The sequence below is a fragment of the Ornithodoros turicata genome, chromosome 2 (genome assembly GCF_037126465.1).
Source record: "Ornithodoros turicata isolate Travis chromosome 2, ASM3712646v1, whole genome shotgun sequence".
Taxonomy (NCBI): domain Eukaryota; kingdom Metazoa; phylum Arthropoda; class Arachnida; order Ixodida; family Argasidae; genus Ornithodoros; species Ornithodoros turicata.
The window spans coordinates 30,816,082-30,837,854 of record NC_088202.1 but is presented as its reverse complement, the minus strand read 5'-3'; the positions used below and the strand labels follow the sequence as shown (position 1 = coordinate 30,837,854).

The 21,773-nt window shown below is 44.8% G+C and overlaps 1 protein-coding gene across 1 annotated transcript; it reads left to right on the top strand.

Moving 5' to 3' along the window:
• The first annotated feature begins 3,287 nt into the window (after positions 1-3,287).
• LOC135384485 (keratin-associated protein 19-2-like) lies at positions 3,288-12,063 on the top strand. Its single transcript, XM_064613687.1, has 2 exons — positions 3,288-3,428; positions 11,680-12,063. Exons 1-2 carry the CDS (start codon positions 3,288-3,290, stop codon positions 12,061-12,063), a joined length of 525 nt encoding a protein of 174 aa, XP_064469757.1.
• The last annotated feature ends 9,710 nt before the right edge of the window (positions 12,064-21,773 follow it).

Here is a 21,773-nt window from a genome sequence, read left to right as displayed (position 1 = left end):
ACTGTGTTGTCTGCAGCTTTTATCGGGAGTGAATGCGCTTGCTGGCAGCACTGACTCATATACGATAGTCTCCAGTTGAAGTGTGTTCGTAGAAAGATATTAGCTTTCTGGCACCACATTCGAAGTATGGCCCTCATTGTCGGTCACCCTAATATGTGCTGGCAGAAGCGCAGGAGTGAAAGGGTTGTCGACCTGCTGTCTCGCTTGCACAAGCCCGTTGATATTTAAACATTCTTTCAATATGCAATAGAGTGTTTCTGCTCGTGGAATGAAATATGCCGTTACCCCGACATCAATTCGAAGGAATGGGATTCTTCGGTTCCGCTGTCCGTAAATTATGACGGTAGAAAAAAAAAAGAAAAACACAATTGACGCTTTCTCTCTTCTTCTCCCTCAACAAAGGTTTTGCGTTTCAACAAAGGTTTTACGACAACGCGTTCGTTGGATACATGTCGTACAGGTTCAAGCCAGTTTCAAACGTACTGAAAATTGTGTCCATTGTCTTTAATGAGCTGTCTCTAAACATATTCCAAACATTTCCCACACACATTTGCAGACTGTCACTGAAAGTGTTGCATCATTTAGACGCAATGTCCCTCCCCCCCCCAAACGTCTCCCCAGCATCAGCAAAGCTCACAAATAGCTGCCGCTGTAAATCGCAACACTTTCCGTGATCGACTAACATTTTCTTCGCGGTCCTTTTTTTTTTGTTAGTGTAGATGTAACGGCATCTTTCATTCCGCGAGGATATATTTTTGCACTTTATTGCTCCTTTAAAGAAAAAGCGAATTTTTGAATTGTGCTCGTGCTCCAAACTCGGAAAAGTTTTGATTCAAATTTTCGAATCAGAACTCACGTTATTTGTGGGGAGGCATTCAGGAGTCTCTCGCGCTATTCCGCACGTCGGATAACGGTAAGCGTGGCATTGAAACGGGTGCCATGCGTGAAACGATCAACAAGGTTCATATTAGGCTCCGCGGATATTTCTGTGCCGAGTCTCTGTAAGCGATTCTTGATGGTTGAGTGATCGAACAGCTGCGTGCAATAACGGCAGAAGTAGACGTATCCCTTATTCAATGTTTCGACGATGGCATCTAAATAACAGTACGTACCTGCTGAAGAACTCAATGAAATCACACAATTCAGAAAAAGTGTACTCACGCCAGCACTCGAACCTAGACCCTCCTGATTTTCGGTCAGGGTTGCCACCGTTACATCACGCTAGGAGGTCTCTCTCCTGACTTTGACAGGCTTACGCGTTTGTGTTTAGAGGCTTGCGGAGGATTGTGTTTGTGTCATCCATCTTTGCGGCCTGCGTCGGCTATTTCTCGTTCCTTCTATTGAACAAAATCCAGGGCAGTATTGGAATTTATTGACACGCTACACGAGAGTAAGAATCAGAAAATACATGTGTGTCGATGAAAAACACAGTTAGGGTACGGTGGGGCAAGATGAGACAGAAATGTGCAATTGAATATGAACTTTTTATTTTTCGTACTTAAAAAAAAAAGACTCGCCATAGGCATATTCTCAAGGGTCTAGAGCTTCTAACCTGTAAGTGCAGAACGGACGTTGCGGGTCTAAAATAAGCACAGAACAAGAAATTCAAAAATGCAGATTGTGTCATCTTGCCCCAACCCTCGGGGCAAGACGACACATCGCGTGGGGTAAGATGAGGCACGCCGTGGTAATAAACTCTACAAATTAGTTTTTGTAATCCAAGCAGACAAAGTAAAGCCCGTAGGCCCCTACGCAACCCCCTTGAGCCCAACCCCCACATGATGTGCAGTAAAACCACGCAGAACCCGGTACTATTTTGCTCCACCGTTCTTTGCAAACCAGGCACCGCCAATGTTTTGAGTCACTGGTCGCTCGCTTTGCCGTGCGCTTCTGCTTTGCTGGAAATATCCTAGGAAACGGGAAGATTTGCTGGAAAATCCTAAGCAGTATGCAAAAAAGAAATATCTATGAGGAACAAGCATAACGCCACCTAATCGTAGACCTATCAGTTTCTAAATTACATTAAATTTATAGTAGTTGTGGCGTCTTGTCCCGTGCATATCATCGGATGAATTATTTTTTTCTGTTGAACACCGAATAACCAAGAGTGCCCATATTTTGCATATATGTAGAAGAATGAATAAGAAAATAGGATGTGGACTTACATTGACAGAATAAGCCTGCAAAAGACTGCTGCACAGATGACAAGAAAAAGGACTGCAGAAAATCACGCCTATTTTGCGGGTCTTTGCATTCAAGGAAGAAGTAACCGATTTTTTTTTCTTTTCAACGCAAACGCCAACCCGGACAATCCTCACGTGCAATAAAGCGGACATGCAGAGCTATCTATCATTAAAATTTTAAGCGCATGCAGCAACGCGTCTCTGAGACAGGTGTCGTCGAGCATGAAATACCCCATCTTGCCCCGTGTCTCATCTTGCCCCACATTACCCAATATCAGGCCTCTTGTCTACATATTCATACAACTCGTGTAGCTTAAAGTTTATTATAATGCGGATAATAACTATGACTTGCACGGGAGAGACATGTTATAGTCCTGCATCGTGCGATCATGTAAAGGGGTCTGCTGGGCGCTGCAATCAGGAGGATGTGCGCATTCATGTTAATATATCTTATTATGATTATGACCTGGGACATTGTTTTAACAGCGTCTGTTTAGGATCACAGTAAGCCCGACCGTCGCTGTTCCACGACAACAAGTCTATTCGTTTATATCCCGTTGAAATCGACACTACAAGGGTCCAGTCAGGTTGCATAAGTGGTTGCGCCAGTACATCTCGCCACACGACGGAAACGCCCGCTACCTACAGCGTCCTGTCCTATCGTTTCAAACGAAAGGATAATGTAGCAGACAACGACGTGCTTGTGAGTCCGTCGACGTCACGGTATCGTCTTTCGGATGAGTTGCCGCAGTAGGGGGCTGCGGTTTCTCCTCTCCGAATTTCGTTTTCAGTTTGCTATTGTTATCATTTACGAATTAAAAATAACTCCGCAAAATGAACACGAAGGCTGTATTCGGTATCGACGGGGTGGTTTTCTTTCGGCACGAGGCTGACCGAATTTTTTAAATGATTATTATTTCGAATTGTCCCTTCAAGAAACAAATATCGATTTGATATGGGTAGTCCACATACTCTCAATGCATGCAAAGGCACGTTTGCTCACCATCCTGCTCAGACTCTTGAGCCCCAGATGTGCCCCGAAGTCAGACGCCACTCCCTCGTCGAATCCTCGGCTCACGCAGGAAGAACCATCGTCCTTTCGTGATGCACGAGGGCATCCAGCCCGTCTCTCAGCATGCCCAGCCAAATTTCATCGTTAACTTTGGCCCGGCATTTGGCTGCTCGGAACGAAAGGCCTGGGATGAGTCCTTTGAGTTCACGGGCGATGGGGCGACCGACATTGCAGTAACTTATTCATATCTTGACTAAACCTGAGTTTTTCTTTCGTGTCTTAGGACTGGCAGTGAGGAAAATTGAACGGATGCAGAACAAACATTTTGACAAACTTTTACGCATTCTACAACGTGTGATCATTATGTTTGGTGACAATACTTGTTCACATGCCGATGTCCTCTATATCACGGAGTTGCACTGCGAGTATGACCCATTTTCCACGTCTATGTGCATGTTTTCCCCTGGAATGTAAATATTGTTTGTTCTGTTGTTCTTGCGTTACTGCGTTCCTAACTTCGTCTTCACTATTTTCAAGTCTTATGCTTATCGTGGACGTGAGAAAATAACGAGTGACCGACTGCGCCTGCAAGGAAAATAAAAAATCAGCATGAAATCACGGGAAAGGCCAGTTTACTTATACTTACCTTCTTGGAGGTGGCAACGGTTTAGCAACACACTAAACACACTGAAACAGAGGCAGAGGCACGTCGCAATTCTATTGCAGAGTCACGTCTTGTTCAATCGCTCCACTTCCCGTGCATTAATTTCAGAGTATTTTGGACTGATATAATTATTTATATCCTATTCCAGTTCAGCATGTTCCCGCTTCCGGTCATAGTATGCTTGGCATCCACACCGAGACGATTTCGGCACCCATAGTCTGCCTGAAGGAGAAGATAGCAGCGACAAAAAGTTGAAACAGAGCCGAGCAAAAAGGCTCATTCTGAAGGGTGAAAAACAAGTAAGAAATATGTCACACATTTGCGAAGGACAACAAAAAAGAAGGCCGTTTGAAAGCGATTGGCTTTTCCTCTTGGATTACGCAGTGGCGCAATGTAGCCAATTTCCATTTTATGGTTCTGTTTTCTGATTGTTGTTTTACTGCGAGGAAGGAGCACATTTTATTGGGAAAAGCGTTCAGTGTAAAAACTTTATATACGTATTTCAAACATCATCGGTCATGTTCTTTTTCTGGGGTTTACAGACAAAATATTTGTTGCTGTCTGAACCACCGGGCTGATACAGGCCAGGAGGCTGGGCGCTGCTCTACTGCCAGTTGTAGAGAATGAAGGATGATGATGGAGATGGCAGTTCCGGTGATCAAAGCACGGTAGAGGGGCCCGTTCATCTCAGACACTCCCAAAAGCCTGACGAAGCCAAAAGACGAAGACCTGAATCAATAGTCAAAACAGCTTTCAAAAACGTGTGCTTGGATTTCGCACGTTGACTGCATCGCGCCCTACTCGCCATCGTTGGATTGATCGTTGGTCCGGTATTGACCATCGGCATTAGCGATATTTTCCAGAGTCCAGTAGAAAGAATGTAGGAGTATTGGCCTCTTCCGACATATAGTGATTTGCTATACAGAGCTAGAAAATAGCGCGATATTTTCCTCCTCATAGTGCTCCAAACCACTAAAAATCAGCGCTTGCCGTAGTTGAGCTCGTGTCAACTTTTTCAGCGCTGATATTAGCACTACATTCGTGTTAGCCAATGAGGAGGCTCTTCAGTGATAACGTCGCGGAAGTCGGGGAGTTGTTTCGCTTCCGCATTTCACGGCACTGCGACGGCATTGGAACCGGCGAGTCTGTCATCCAAAATGTCTGGTAATTTTTCGTTGAGTCAGTTGATCGAAGTTGTTCGTATGCATGCTGTCGAACTCTGGAGGTGCCATGGTGGGAAAGACCGGAAACGACCACCGAACTTCCGCTAAATTATAACGCCAGCGCCGATTTGCAAGTGTGAACCGTCCGATAACAGTGACCGCTATTTTTGCGCACTGTTTTGTACTGTATGTTTACGATATTAGCGCGCTGCTATATTTCGGAACAGGCTAGCGTTATACAGCAGGCGACTGACTGAAACAAGCTTCACAACATTGCCTGCTTTTTATATGATGTTTTTTTTTGGGGGGGGGCGCAGCTCTCAGGTTCACTTTCTGCTTCATTTCACCCATTCCGTTTTAGAGCCTATCCGAGGGGGAGGGGGGGGGTGCGAGAGCGGAGGGCGCTTTCCTCAGAGCAGAGCCGTATATTAAAAGGGAGTCTGGCCATTAATGGGTCATGCCTATACCTGAAGCTCCACCCACTTTTTCAGCTTTCCGACCAATGAAGTCTTGAAATATGGGGCGCTATCAATCAGCCTATCCTCACTACTTGCCCCCCTATCCAACATGCGCAGCGCCATTTTGGGTGGCAAGTGGATTGGATGGGATTGAAATGGATACCTCTCGCAATCTGCAAAAGTAGTGGATTGTTGGTGCAAATTTGATAAGCGCCACCTAGGGAGCGTAAGGCACGTCGGGAATTGTCGTCTGCTTCCGTCGTTGTACCGCTGCCGGCAGAACCACCTGCTGGGACACATTCTGTTGTCGGTATGATTTTTAAACAAATCTACATGAATAGTTGGAATATAAGAGGCAAGAATGTTTATATCCATGAAATCCAGCTGTTAAAAATAAGATTGTACAGCACAGCACCGTTTTTGTTATGATTTCGTCGTGATCGCCGTGTTCACTAGGCCTAACACCGGCGACAAAACGTATTATTTTCAGTTAGATATTGATGGATGAGCATAAGTTGAAACTGATTTCCGAGAAATTTATATTTGGATGTACATTTGCAGCGTAAAATCAGGTTAGTCTATGAAAATTTTTTGTCACGAAATCCCCGCTTCACTGTGTTTGTTTTCGTCGCCATTTTGGGTGGCAGTATGGTGTCATGGCGACCCCCTTGGTAAAAAGCAAACCAATCAGAGGAGCGAAACTGTGATTGACAGGTCGAGCCTCTTTTTGTGACTCCTCCCAATGGCCAGACTCCCTTTTAATATACGGCTCTGCCTCAGAGGGAACACCAGACGGGTACTTGGGTAATACCAGATTGGGTAATAAAGCGATATCGGATAGAATGTTCACTGTACATTTTCGGCCCTTTCGGTTCACAGTTCAGAATTAATGTTTCACCGTTTCACTTATTCCTCTGTGAGAATTTTGCTTTGAAGTGGACCAGCTCCCGTGGCATAGTGGTTAAGATGATCGCTTCCCACGCCGAGACTGGGAGGTGACACGGGTTCCAATCCTGTCACCGGCTGTGTTGTCTGAGATTTTCCCTGTGTTTTTCGAAGCCTTGCCAGACGAATGTCGGCACAGATCCCACGGAAGTTGGACCAGGACGCATAATAACCCTCCTGTCCCCCACTCCTTCCTGCTGTCCTCTCTCCATCTGTCCACGTCTGTACGCCGCTCATAGCCACAGTTGCTTCGCGCGCTAACACGAAAAAAAAATCCTTGAAGTGGGAGCATCTATATGACAGATGAAGTTACCAGTCATTTGTAGCCGGCTCCTGTGTTTTGTAGGAGCCACCATTTCCATATTTTTCTGTTCTAACTCTAACCAGTCATCTGTGAAGAGCCAAAGGTGGAGTGCACATATGTAAATTACATGCCTATTTTTATGGCTACGGTGCAATCTTTAGACGGTGCAGACATTTCACGGTCAAGGTTTACCTCAGGATGGCTCTGAGCGAGAGCAGGACCGGAATGAGAATACCGTTGTAGGACATGAGTTACAGTACTTTTTAGAATTTCCGGAGACCACCTGTCGCAGGACCCTACGAATCATTAACCATTTTGAGCTATAATTATTCTTACTAGTCCAATGGAGGTCGAAGATCACACACAAACTTCCACAATATGCATTTAATTCCAAACCTTCCAGGTCACGAAATGGCACATGAGCGTACGTCCAGAACCGTTGAGGCGTGAGAGTTACTAGTGTCTTCTCACGGGTTATCATTATGCTAGAGAAAGGCTCGCAACTTTTGTAAACAAGAAAAGGAAATTCAAGGATACTGTGGAACCGTCTACCCCAGAACGATTTGAGTTGACTGCGCAACGACCACTATATATATAGGTGTTGCTGGTGCTGATGATGAAGCGACAGGAGAGAAAATGAACGAGTGAAAAAACAGAAAAAAGGGGTATGCCTCGTACGGTGTGTGGGGTTACTCAGCCTAACGGCTAAGTTCCGCTTTCCGCTACGTTTCGGGCAGTCCCGTTGAGAATCGGCAACACATTGCCAAAAAGGAAATTGTTTTAGAAAATGAACATCTATGTCCGTTAGATTCCTGTGCCATCGGGTATAGGTGATTGAGAATACGCTTGGTACTTAATGGCCGTTGCAAGACAAACAAGAAACAAAAGAAGCCCGTCGACAAGGAACACAGAGGAAGTCGCATGGCTCAACTTGTGATAAACCCGGCGTCAAGGCAACCAAAGTCGTTTGCACTTCCTACAAGTGATTGCGATGCGTAACATATTATTTAACACAGTGTTTTTCTGCAGTAGCCTTGCACTTTACGCATCGCCCACCTCATCATCATCCAATGTATGTGTGTGTGTGTATACGACGAGTATTGTGGAAAATACGGCGGATTTCCGATATGCGAGCAGGTAGTATAAAAGCGGTGAGGCGCACTGCAGCGCCACTCGAGTCTTCTGGGACAAACAGCAAGACAGCGCTTCGCAATCATGAAGTCTATGGTATGTCATCTTTCATTAGCTACCAAGTCTTCTCAGCAGAGACTGAAACCGAAACGAATATCGGTTCGGTTACGGTTACGGTTACGGTTACGGTTACGGGATTCACTGTTCTAATATTTGCGGGCACCTGTAACCAAACTGTTGAACCGGTATGTTTTTTCCGGTTTTCTCTAAGATGTATCTGCAGAATGCGTGGATGTCGAAAAACGAGCTACAAAGTGCAAACGGGTAAAAATTAACATATTTATCTGTTGCGCTCTGAAATGGGGTCGCAGTGCAATCTTCCAGGTAGAAGAAAGAGTAAACTCTTTCTCCGGCGTACTTTTGGCATTTGCGACATTCACCGTAAAACCATTTGTTGCGGTCTGTATTATCTCGTGCACATTACTTTCGCTCGTGCTGTAACAAGATACGAGACCAGAACAATTGCGTGCGTAAAACATTTGTAAAAAAAAAAAAAAAAAGAAAGAAAAAGAGAAACGAAAACAAGACTTCCAACGCTACGTATCTTACATGATCACTATAATGCAGTTCATAACTGACAAGGAACGTAAGCAATACATGTCATACGATGCGTATGTCATTCGATTATGGGTCCAAGCGCATAAGATGGTATGTTGGCTGCACAACTCTTGAATGGAAAACACATGACGAGGAGATCTACCTGTGTGATATTAACCTCTGTGAAGTGGGGTGGGGTCCTGTGGCTACAACGGGGAAACATCCCATGTCAATAGTGAGTTTTAGTGCATCGTACGGTATCGCCTTTGTTTACATAAGGAATAGCGCTGGTGGTTCTGCGCACGCGCAAAACATAGAGCTTTGCGCAATGCGCAAAACAACCACGCTACCTCTTACGTATGCAAAGACAATCGCGTACGATGTACAAAACCCTCTATTATCACTTTTTCACTTTTCCATAATTTATTGTTGTTGTTGTTTAACAGAACGGCGTACTACATCACTAATCACAGTTGGCTAGTTCCATGTCAAATCGAACAATCCGGTACACTTGATGTTTCGAATGAACGGGAAAAAAATATATGTTGAAGCCATGGGTGAGTTAGGAGAAATAAACGCTTTCCGAATTCTCTGCGCTGCGCGGTTCGGGAAATAGAGAGGAGGAAAAAACTGCCTGTCATGAGGCGACGTCGTCGCGAGCGGGTTTGAGCGTTCGCTACAAGGCCATTTCGTCTCGCATTATAGTAATTTCTTAATCTGGCTTTAGACCACTTAGGGCACAATAGGATCCTTCGTTGGCAGTGCTGTACCGGTTTTTGTTTGTCTGCAAAAAAATATCAAATTTGACTCAAAGTGCCGAAAAACACCATATTCATTGCAGCTTTGCAGACGATGTACAAAACTGATAAGACTGAGCTTTATGCCGTTTAATTTGTCATTCATAGGGCTATCGAATGATGTATAATTTGTTGCTCTACTCTGTAAGGAACGTAAGCGATACCTCTTTTAGTAGCACCATACCACCGAAAAACGACGAATTTCGGAAGCCTTTATTTAAAAAACCCCACCAAAAACTTACCTCGAAAATTTTATATGTTGTAGGTAGTTCCTTAGACTATGCACAGAAGCAAAATCAAAATTCGGACTTGATCGGTAGGCGCACTGTGAATTTTTTGCCAGCCCTATACGCGGAGCGCATTCAAGCGGAGGCACCGTGTCCCGCGTGTTGCAAAATCAAATTTTCCAAAGGGACTTTTTTTTTTGCAGACAAACAAAAACCGGTACAGCACTGCCAACCCAGGATCCTATTGTGCCCTAAGTGGTCTAAAGCCAGATCAAGAAATTTCTATAATGCGACAAGAAATAGCCTTGTAGCGAACGGTCAAACCCGCGCGCGACGACATCGTCTTATGAGAGGCAGTTTTTTCCTCCTCTCCTACTTCCCGAATCGCGCAGCGCAGAGAATTCGGAAAGCGTTTATTTCTCCTAACTCACCGACGGCTTCAACATATATTTTTTTCCCGTTCATTCGAGACATCACGTGTACCGGATTGTTCGATTTGAGATGGAACTAGCCAGTTGTAATCAGGTGCAGGTTAGGGGGGGGGGGTATATATTTATTTTAAAAAAAGAAAGCAAAGGTTAGCCGGAATAGAAAAAGAAGGAAAATGAAAGAAAGGAAAAGGGTAACGGGTCACGTTACGAGTTTCGTTAATTGCCGATGGTGAATTGCGGTGACGTTCCGGTTGCGGTTCTTAAAAAAATGTGGGTTCCAAGCGGTTTTCGGTTCTGTTCCGGTTTCAGTCTCTGCTTCTCAGGCACCCTTTATCTCTCGTCGTTGGTTGAAGTACGTACACCAGTGCAATTATCGTAACTGTTTGTTCGTACAGCCCGTACTGCATGACACATATGTTAAGAAATTCCGTCATACATAGATAAGCATTGTTGAAAAGCTGTGATTTCTTATGCTTTTACCCGTGGTCTCTAACCTTTGCATTTTTCTTGCGATCTTCGAATATAAACTATTCATAAGGATGAAGCCCCAATAGGTATATGTCAAAACACTATTTTGGTTATAATTAAACACTCTAAAGCACCTTGATTGTGATCCACCATATGTTCAACTTTAGTGTACTCGTAGATGAACATGAAGCGAATGTCGGTTTCAGAAAGAGATGACAACAAGTTAAAGAACATATGTGTTCCGCTACGCCAGTCATAATAACAAATACATAACGCGATGTTTTCAGATTTTTTCGGACATGTACAGCCAGTTACATTTATCATTATTCAACTGTAAGCGTTGAGCTGGCAGAAGATTTACTATTGAGCTCCATGTATACAAGCATAGATAGAAGGTGCATCTCTTAATCAAAATCACATGCGAGCCAGTCGCGTCCTTTCGTGACATGATCACACGGACTACCCCGCACGTCAACCTCGATTCAGCGTCGTTAGAACATAGCAACAGCATGCTAGCTAGCTGATATAATTTATTGTATGTTTGTTTGAGCAAACAAAATCACAATCATAATCTTGAAGATGAAATTCGTATCATAGTATCCTAAATTGTTTTAAATGCCATTGCCATTTTAAATGCCATTTTAAATCGCCACTGTGCTTCGTAACACGTGGGAGGAGATAGTCTTGATGATTTATTTGATTGCAAAAAAAAAGTGGAGTCCCATACCACTCGGGACTGGCTGCTCCAGGACGCGTTAATCAGGGCTCGCTATACATAAAACAAATGAAGGAAAAGAAGGGTTCGGGAGAAAGACGAAAGGCCACAAATATATGCACATTGTGAGGCACACACGCATAGATGCGAGCAAACAAATGGAATAGACGAGAGTATCACCACAAACTTAGGCACCAAATGGAAGCCGAAAAGGAAAATTTGACACAATCGGACCACTAGCTCATGGCGCCAGAGGCTACAGTGTAGGAGGAGAGTTCACTGCACAAAAAAGAGAGAGAGAGAGAGAGAAAAAAAAAACGTAAAATAAAGTACACACACGCGTAGATATAGTTTTCCTGGTACATTTATGGTAGCGTAGTGGTATCATAAGGACATGCGGATTGAGGACTCCGACATCATGATGATTGAATTGTGTGCGCAAAAAAAATATATATATATATATAAGGAAAAAAGAAACGAGGCGTTAGTCTTGCTCAGTACGTTTGTCATAGCGCAATAGTATCCTCATGAGATTGAGGACTCCGGACATGCTGATCATTGAGTTGTGTGTGCTTTTCTTTCAGATCTTCCTTGCAGTTCTCTCCGTAGCTTTGACTATGGCTGTAGCAATAGGTCCATACGGTTATGCAGGATTAGGCGGATTTGGCTATGGTCTTGGCTACGGACACAGACGCTTCGGTTACGGAGGTTTCGGAGGTATCGGGTATGGCGGATTCGGATACGGTGGACTCGGATATGGCGCCTTCGGACTCGGTGGTGGTCTCGGACATGGCGGCCTCGGACTCGGAGGTGGTCTCGGATATGGCGGCCTCGGGCTCGGTGGTGGTCTCGGATATGGCGGCTTCGGTTTCGGCGGCCTAGGTTACGGTGGCTTCGGCTATGGCCTGGGTTACGGCGGCTTCGGCTCTGGCCTTGGCTACGGTGGCCTCGGAGGATTTCATGGCTGAATTCTGAATATTGGTACCGACACAGAGAAATTCATGTGAATAAATCCTGTTGCTAGCCATTAACTTTCTTATCTTTAGTTCAGTACCATTTCCGCTATACATGCATGTTCGTCCTCTACGGAGCTAGATGTTAATCCTTTCGCCCTTTAATTATTTATTTATTTACGTACCTTAAGTGCCTACTGAAGGCGGAAATATATATGGGGGATATGTGTATTAAGAAAAAATAGAAAGGAAAGGTCACCCAGACGGGGGTCGGCTTGCTATTCCAAAACAAAAAAGACGAAAAGGAAAGGAAAGAAAAAATGAGAACAAAAACACACAAAACTAAAGCTGAAAAATCACACACGCGGTCACACAATCACAAGGCCTTGACAAGGTTCGAAGCGTGGAGAAAGCGGAGGAGCGCAGTGGTGAGAACGGGGGGGGGGGGGGGATATATTTATTAGACGAAAAGGAAAAAAAAAACGGGGGAAAGGTTAGCCAAACGGGACGTCGGCTTGCTATTCCGGGAATAAATACATAAATAAAATTAAGAAATAAGAAATAAATAAAAAGGAAGAACGGGACCCAGTAAGGTAGCCAGTGTTATAGTGCCGTAGCCAAGTTGGGATACACGACGACAGGGGGCGTCACGGTGCACAAGGTGTTGCCGGCAGTGGAGGATGTAGTGGGGAATATCAGCCACCACGCCACAGGTACCACAGGTAGTGCAGAGGGGAGTTCTAGATTGACCCATTTTGAACAGATGCAGCGGTGTGCGGGCGACGTTTAGACGCAGGCGGTGAAGGAGCGATTCGTCGTGACGAGTGCAACGACACGTAATAAAGAAGTCCAATAATGGGTCGATTCATTGCAGGCGACTGTTATATGAAGCAGCCTCAGCTCTTAACGCTTGGACACGAGCAGCACACCGGCGGCGTATAGACATACTGCAGGCAGAAACAGTAAGGGGCAGATGTACAGTGACATGAGTCACAACTTGTGCATCACGTCTGCCGTGACGTGCACGTGACGTGCGGCTGCACGTCACGTGCAGCCGCATCTGCTCGTGAGTTACCGAATAGGCCCACATGACCTGGAAACATTGCAGAGAAGGAACGTGACCATTTGCACAGAGGCGATGGCATACCTGTATGATTATGCTGGGCAGCTCACCTATGATTAGCCGTTAGCTTTACTTCCGGTGAGGCTGGACAAACGTCATTCTTAGGAAACCCTGAGTTACCCTTTGGTATAACTCAGAGATATGGAGATTCCAACTAAGGTTTGCTGTGAGATGGACACCCAGGTATTTTATATATGTCTCTTTGTCGAGTGCACTGCGATTTAATGTGTAAATGTGCTCAATGTGTTTAGTTGTTCTTGTAACGGTGATATACTTTGTTTTAGTAGTGTCAACGTCCATTAATCAACCTCTACGACACTTATCTAGTACTTTTAAGTCTAACTGTAAGGACTTCATCTTCATGAGAAAGCAACTGGGTCCATCGTCAAACCCAGCCCACCAAGGCTCTGCACTGAGAGTGCTCCTTACCTTTTTGGAAATTGCAGGACTTCGGTCCTCACCGGAAAGCTCATCAACATATTTTCACTAAATAAACGCGAGCAACGGGGTGGGCTATGTGTATGTGGATGAAACACCCACTCATCATCACCAATATAAAGTTATTTTTGTTCTGTGGCATTGACTTTGGACGGGTAACTCATACGATATTATTGACTTATCATACTCAACTGCCGCAGTGCACGTAATGCGTATAGACCTACTGAAAAGTGCAAGCCCCTCGACACAGCTCATGCTGGTCATTTTCCGAACGAGTAATACTGCTGGTGGGCCGTTTTGCCCCTTTACCATGATATCGTCTTGAGCGGAATGATATACACACAGTACAACCCACGTACTGCTAACGCGACTACAGAACGCGCGACACGTGTCCGCACTTGCCCGGGGGGTGGGGCGGATATATTTATTTTGACAGGAAAAGTCAGCCAAAAGGGAAGGCTTGCTATTCCTTGTTAAATAATTCCTTAGTGCGTATGCTTGGGTGAAATGTATCCGAATGGGTTATGGCAACATAACACATTTAATACTAATCAATACGAACACATGTCGAGTACGAGCGAGTGGCTCCGATGCCCGAAGGAAACCGACTGCATAGCGAGGTGAGAGTCCCGACAACGAAGCTGCATTCTGACCCGATGTTATGGGCGCCCCGAATGTGGGCCTCTCCGTGTGCAATGCACCATTGGCGTGGGTGCCGAGACTGTCGTCTCTTAGCCGCATGTCTGGCACACAGCAGTCCTCCCCCTTTAATATGTCACCGGTTGTCCGTAGCGTGGTGGTGACCTCCTGCATCGTCCTGATCTTCTAAGGTGGAGGAACCGGAGTCCGGAGACTCAGGTTGTTAACCTCCACATCAGACATCCAGGTGTCATGCTCAGTGACGATCCGCGACGCAGGTCGTCGGGGCAGTTCGTCGACGTGCCGCGTCATATCTCCGACCACCGTTTTCACAACACCCATCCGGGATCCTTTTTGGTTTTGTACCAACCCAGGAACCCATTTTGTCCTCGCCCGTAATTTGCAGCGAACACGTGCGCCCCTGGCGGGAGCACACCATGTTTCCGAACTTGAACCTTTTTCTGGGCTTGGTCGTGCCTGGACAGTAAATCATTTTACACCTTTATTCGCTCAAAACAGGTGTATTCTTATAAAAACACCCTTTTCTATCCCGCAGACTGAAGCAAAGGGTGCAATAAGAGCATTACTAATGGTGTAATATGGACATACACCATATTTTATCCAACGTCGATCATTAAGGGTGTAAAGTGAGGTGTTGAAAATGGTGTTTTAATTCGAGAAAGAAGAATTATGCTGGTTTCCCAGCTCCGGTCAAGAAGTAATGACATGGTAGACGATAACCTGAGTGAAAAACACGGTATTTGACAGGGGAGGATGATAGGAATTATCTGGTATCCTTGATTCGTTGCAGACGTATGTGTTAATTGCAAAAGCGCATTCCCGTCACCGTTACAAACGTTTTCTGCCCCACTACACTTAACGAAGGTGCCCCAACAAACTGTATTTCAGTATATATGATCCATCCGATACACCAATATAGACTGAGAGTGCCCAGGTCTCTTCAAACTTCGACACTCACGCTGGTCCCACAGTGTTACCAAGCTAACGATTTAGGTTGTATGATGGACCAACCGTGTTCAGGGTGGTGATTGTCATAGAAGCAAGAACGTCGAACTGTATGTCTGGCCGTGCTGCCGCGAGAGCTTGTGTTACACTAGCTATTTGGGAGGGACTACTTGCCAGAAAACAACTCCATCCTGAAAGGTGTTTTCAATAGATCCCTCCTCTTAAGGACGTTTTCTTTTTAAACGCCCATTGAAAGACTGTTTTATGAGGAATACACCTAATTAAAGGATGTTTTACAAAACACTCTTCATTCCGATGTAAAGGCAACATTAAAAAGGTGTGCGCCATGGGACAAGCCATTTGCACACACACAAAAAAAAAGGGTAAAAAAGATTACTGTGTGGTCAGGTTTTGAGATAGCTTCAATTGTGCAGTTCTCGGACTCTGATGAGGTCCAGTCTTGACCTGATGTTGTACCTAAGTAGCATTTCCGAGGGTGATTTGCCGGACACAGTGTTTGGAGATAGTATGAATGCAACCAGCGGTCCACCTTTGTGCGCAAATCCTCAGTCTTCATTTTCTTCAACGCATCCTTCACCGTGTGTACCGCCCTTTCTGCTAGTCCGTTTGACAGCGGGTGGTATGGGGCTGTACGAATATGTCGTATCCGATTAGCTTTCACAAAATCCTGGAATGGTTTTCATGTGAATGGCGTCCCGTTGTCTGACAATACGCAGTGTGGAAATCCCAAAACGTGCGAATACACTACGAAGTTCCTTCACCGTTTCCTCAGACGAAGCATTCTTAACCGGAATTGCTTCAATCCAAAGTGAGAAGCTGTCCACTACGATGAGTAGCATCATTCTCTCGATTGGCCCGCCATAATCAATATGCACGCGTGACCATCTTATAGTTGTCGATTGCCAGGACAGAGGTTCGTTTGCTGCTGGCATTGGCTGTGCCTGTTGACATTCCAGTCAGTGCCGTGCCGCACTTTCGATGTCACCATCGATTCCGGGCCACAAGAATAGTGATATTGCTACAGCTTTCATTGTTACAGTTCCACAGTGTGTAGAGTGAAGTTCCAGTAGCATTGCATGACCTGCTTTTTCTGGGATAATTAACCTCCTTCCCCAGGTGATCAGTCCTTCGTCCGTTGAAAGCTCATCTCTTCCAGACCAACACGGTTGCAATTCCTTGCTTTGTAGCATATGTGGTCATCCCCGCTGTATGGCATCATTGAGTGCTGACAAGGTAGCATCTTGGTTTGTCAAGTCGGCTAGCTGCTTTGCTCGCATTGGCCCCTCCTCCAGGATTTGGATAGGACATACTGCTTCTGAACCTGCGAGTTCTTCCTCGGTTGCAGTTCTTTTTATGTGAAGGCGGCTTAGTGCATCCGCATTGCCGTTTTGACGTCCAGGTTTATATTCAATTTGGTAATTGTAGCCGCTCAGTGTCAAAGCCCATCGCTGAATTCTGCTGGCTGCCGTTTGTGATATAGCTTTGCTTTCTTTGAAGAGCCCTACCAAAGGTTTGTGGTCTGTCCGGAGAGTGAATTGTCGGCCCCAGAGGTAGCCTCTGAATCGCGTGACTCCGAATACAAGTGCCAACGCTCCCTTCTCCAGGTGGGAGTAGTCCTGCCACCGAGAGAGTTCTCAATCAGAACGCAATTGGTTTATCTTGCCCATCGATGCAGTGTGATAGAACTGCCGCTATTCCGTACGGTGATGCGTCGCACTCAAGCTGAAGTTCTCGGGACGGATCAAAATGTGTTAGAAATCCAGAATTTACCAACACATCTTTCGCCTTTTTGAATGCTTCTCTTGGGCAGTATTCCGTTCCCAGACGAAATCATTTTTCAGTAGGTCGTACAAGGGTGTGAGCAAGAAGGATATGTTACGAATGAAGCTGCGGTAGTAAGTAAGCAGTCCCAAGAAAGATCTCAATTCTTGCACATCTTTCGGCGCTGGCGCTCCTACTATTGCTCTCAGCTTCTTTCCTTTGGGGTGAAATGCTCTTTTGTCAATGCGATGTCCCAAGTACGAAATTTCCCAGTTTGTGAAACTCACATTCGTCCTCCCTCAGGCGAACACCGTTGTCCTGTAGACGCTCGAGGCACCCAGCGCAGAGTTTCTCCGAAGTTCGCCTCCCGTTCTCCTATCAGAATGTCATCGGGAAAGACATGCGTTCCAGGAATTTCTCTCAGTAAGGATTCCATCCGACGCTGGAAGATCGCGGGTGGAGAATAGATGCCATATGGTAGACGCTTGTAGTTGTAGACAGGTCTCGATGTCCGTTTATTACCGCGACTCTCTGTGAGTTTTCATCAAGTGGAATCTGCTGGTATGCGTCGCGTAGTCCAATTTCGAAAAGCACTCCGCTCCATTAAGTGGCACAAACATGTCTTCAATCTTCGGAGAGAATATTGCTCAACATCACAGACTTGGTTCAGCGTAACCTTGAAATCGCCGCATATCCTTACTGTGCAATTTTTCTTCATGACGGGCGCCATAGGTGTTGCGCATTCGGAATGGGTCACCGGCGTGAGCACTCCCGCTTCGCACAGCCGATAGAGTTCCACGGACACTTCGTCGCGCGTTACATACGGACCTTGCTTGTCAGAACTTGGGCGTTATGCCTTGCATCAAATGTAGATGAGCAGGTTGACCTACCATAAGCCCGATTCCTGGCTCAAAAAGGGATTTGACTTTCTGCATCAGAAGGGCACCTTGCCTTCACTGTCAACGGCATTCACGTTGACGGCAAGCAGATCCAGCGCTGCAATGACGTCACGACCACATAGACTTGGGCCCTCATGGTCAACGCGTAAAGCGAAGCTTTTGTCGTCCGATGTCTGTAATTGACTTGACCACGTTCAGAGCGCCTCTGGTAGCTGACCCATGTAGCATGATAACTTGCGTTGGCATGGGAATAACGTTGGCCAGGAAGCTTGGTGTTCCCTGTACCTGTTTCCTGTTAGCAGATATCAACCCACCAGCTCCCGTGGCGTAGTGGTTAGGATAATCGCTTTCCACGCCGAGACTGGGAGGTGACACGGGTTCGAATCCTGTCATCGGTTGCGCTGTCTGAGGTTTTCCCTGGATTTTCCGAAGACTTTCCAGACAAATGTTGGCACAGTTCCCTCTGAAATCGGCCGAGGACGCATACTAACCCCCCTGTCCCCCACTCCTTCCTGCTGTCCACGTCTGTACGCCGCTCATAGCTGAAAGAAATAGAATAGAAAGTCTTCTTTCTGTTGTACACAATCATTATACACTAAATACGACTATCCATTTCTTGTCATTAAATGTTTTTTTTTTTTTTTCTGCAGTGATGAGCATCCATAAGGACACATGCCAGAAAGGAAGTCTCTTTGGGATGACAAACCCTCATCACCTTCTGAGGATACAATGGTTAACGAATGGTTCTCAAGTACATCGAAACTCCAACAAATAATTCATGAAAAAGCCAGTCAGTGCTGGCACCAGGAATTGAACGTGGACCGTCCTGCTACCAGTCAGAGATGTTACATTTCAGGCGCTCATTGACTTTTGGTGAATTACTTGTTGACTTTGTCCCAAGGTGGAGCTCGCCACAGCTCATTTGCATATCTGTTGCATGTTGTGGCGTGTGTTGCGTTTTTCTCTTTGTGTGTTCCAGACTCAGAACGGTTAATTTGGATCAGGTCAGGTACGTTTCATCTAGACATGGCAAACATAAAGTGGTCTTTCTCAACACAACTTAGCAGTGGCCTTCATGCATTACTGCTACGGCCATTAAGCGTGAATGGAAAGCTGCACATTATGCATGATGTAAAACCCCAAGACTAGGGAACACGAAGGGACAGACACAAACACGTCCCTTCGTGTTCCCTAGTCTCGGGGTTTTACATATGCATCATCTTCACCAGCTCGCTTGCTTCCTAGCCATTTTTTCTGCACATTATGTTCACTCTACTTTTATCGTGTGCTATATAATCTTGTTCAAGTTCTGTCAAACGACGTGTAATGCTATAAAAAAAATTCAGTACACTGTTTATGTTGGTTGAATGGTAGCGCATGAATGCAGGAAGGGAACTGTCATGTTATGGCAATTCGGTGGTTAGCTTTCGCCGGCGTTTCATGTCAAGCCATGTTATATTAATTTGGAACATGTTCTTCTTAGTAGCCAGAGCAGCTGATACACAGTGAGAACATAGCCCATGTGTGTTTGTCTTTTCCACCGCAGCCCTTGGGTTTCCTCCCTGATGGCTACACATGTCAGGGATAGGTTTCAGAACCGGTAGTTCCCGCCAAGTGTGAATTGCTTTTCAGGGGATCATCACGCTGGCAGATGAAACATATGGTTTAAATTATTTGCAGGACAGGAATTGCGTAGCTTCACACAAATACTACTACTACGACGTAAGAGTGGTTTCAAATCTAGCTTTTTTGTGTTCCTGACATTATCGCACGAGATGTAGTATCCACTATGATCCTTTATATGGGGGGTATGTACAGTGCAATCAACAGATGCTATTTACAAATCTGTGTTTTCTACTGTGTTGAAATGGGGTAGTTTGTATCTGAGAGCCATAGTGAAACACAGGCAGCCAAGGACAGACTTTTGGTGCCCTCGAGAAACATGGCAACACATTGCAGGGACTCTGGATGCTGCCTAAATTTCCAGAACACACAGCTCAAGGCAGCGGTTAAATAACAAGTGGTTAGAGAAATCCAAGGCAGTTGCATGTGTAAGCAGTCCGCTGTTGGATTTGCTTCTGTCTGAGATACGTTATCTCAAAGGGAACGCACGGACACACTCAGAATGATACTAGGGCTGCCTGTGAAATAGAATGAGGAGAGGGGAAGATATATAACCCCTTTTTTCTTGTCTGTTATTCTATTGGTTAAATTGTCATTTGCTTAGCAGCATATATGTGTATATTCCAGAGTCTGCTAATAAATATATCAGTTTAGAGCTAGCAGTCGCATTGCAGATGTCTGATCCTGTTCTTGGCTGCTTGTGTTTCACTATGGCCATGCTTCCTATTGCAAAAACAGAAAACAAAAAAAGACAATAGAAAAAAACGAAAAGAGCGACCTAAAAAGCTGCCTGTTCTAGTGCTCACATGGAGGCAATGCAACGAGGTAACATGTTCCCTTCATGAAGTGTGCATAGTAGTACATATCACAACGGCAACCGATTATTCAGATTTTTCTTGAAGTACTTTGTTTTTTGGAGCTTTGTTTGCACAGTCTATTATTGGAGCTTTATGTGATTCCCCTCTTAAGATACTTTAAGATTGCTGATGCTATGCAGTTTGTTAATTTTGAAACTGTACTGTGCTGAGGTACAAAAACAGAATTGTCATATCTGCATTTGAGCACATAGGAATAATTTGTAAGTACTTTCCTTGTTGACATTAATATTTGCACCAGGTCACAACATTGTTGATTGATGGAAAATGTAAATAAATATATTTATTTGCTTGCCAAACAATGCACAAATGTCTTCTTTTCTAGTGAGATATTCCCTGTTCACTAGAAATAAATGTGGAAAAGTTAAAGGGGCATAATGATGGTAGAGTCTAGCGTTGCTTTTTGCCACTTCACATATATTCACTGTTATTTGCTTTTTGCTACTTCACATATATTCACTGTTATTTGTGTGCACATGTAGGAATAGGAAGGTAGAGCATGCGCATAAAAAATTTCGTATGCAGCCACACATATGGTTCAGAAGATTAATTAGATGATGTCCAAGCATATATAATTGTGCTTCATGTGCAATGGGTATGCTAACGGATTGCTTCCATGAAGCCTTTTTATTTATTTTTTATAAATTTTTTTATAAATGTTATTTTTTATTTTATATAAATTTCATATTACATATTGTATACTTATATTTTTATAAATTCAAACCTCAAGTTACACGGCCCCTGTAAGAGTGCCCTTTTTAAATGGTTTGGTAACGTGTCTCTGACTGTAAAGGTAAGAGGCCATCGAGAATGCTGCAGACAAGGTTGCAACTTACATATTGCTTATCATGTCCTGCATACAAAGTGATTTGTACGATAATTCCTGAGCACGGAATTAATTCCGAGGCTGACCAGTGATGTCACCCAGGACGACAAGTCACATAATTGCCTCTAACACTTTTACACCCCATGGGCTGAGTTGTGAATTGAAAGAGCACTCTACAGAAGGATCAGGTGCACCTGATTTCTAGGATCTATGCTATGCCCTAACTCTTCAGACACCACATTTCTAAAAACACCATTTCTAAGTGGCAATATGTGCTCTGGTACTTCTTTTGCGTCTGCATAGTGTGCATCCACATGGCTACTGGAGCTTTCGTGTGCATGTTTTTGTGCGACGGTGCTCATTACAAACAATATCCAGATGTTAGACATAAAATGCAGTAGTTTGTAGCGTGCCACACAACGCAGCGTGGGGGTGTGATTCAAAGAAAGCTTCTGGAAAATGCGCAGAATCCCACAAAAAGTTTAAAATGTGATTTGTATTTCGTTTTACGTCTCTCGTCGCTACATACCATCGCCGACGCTGTTGCACATTGA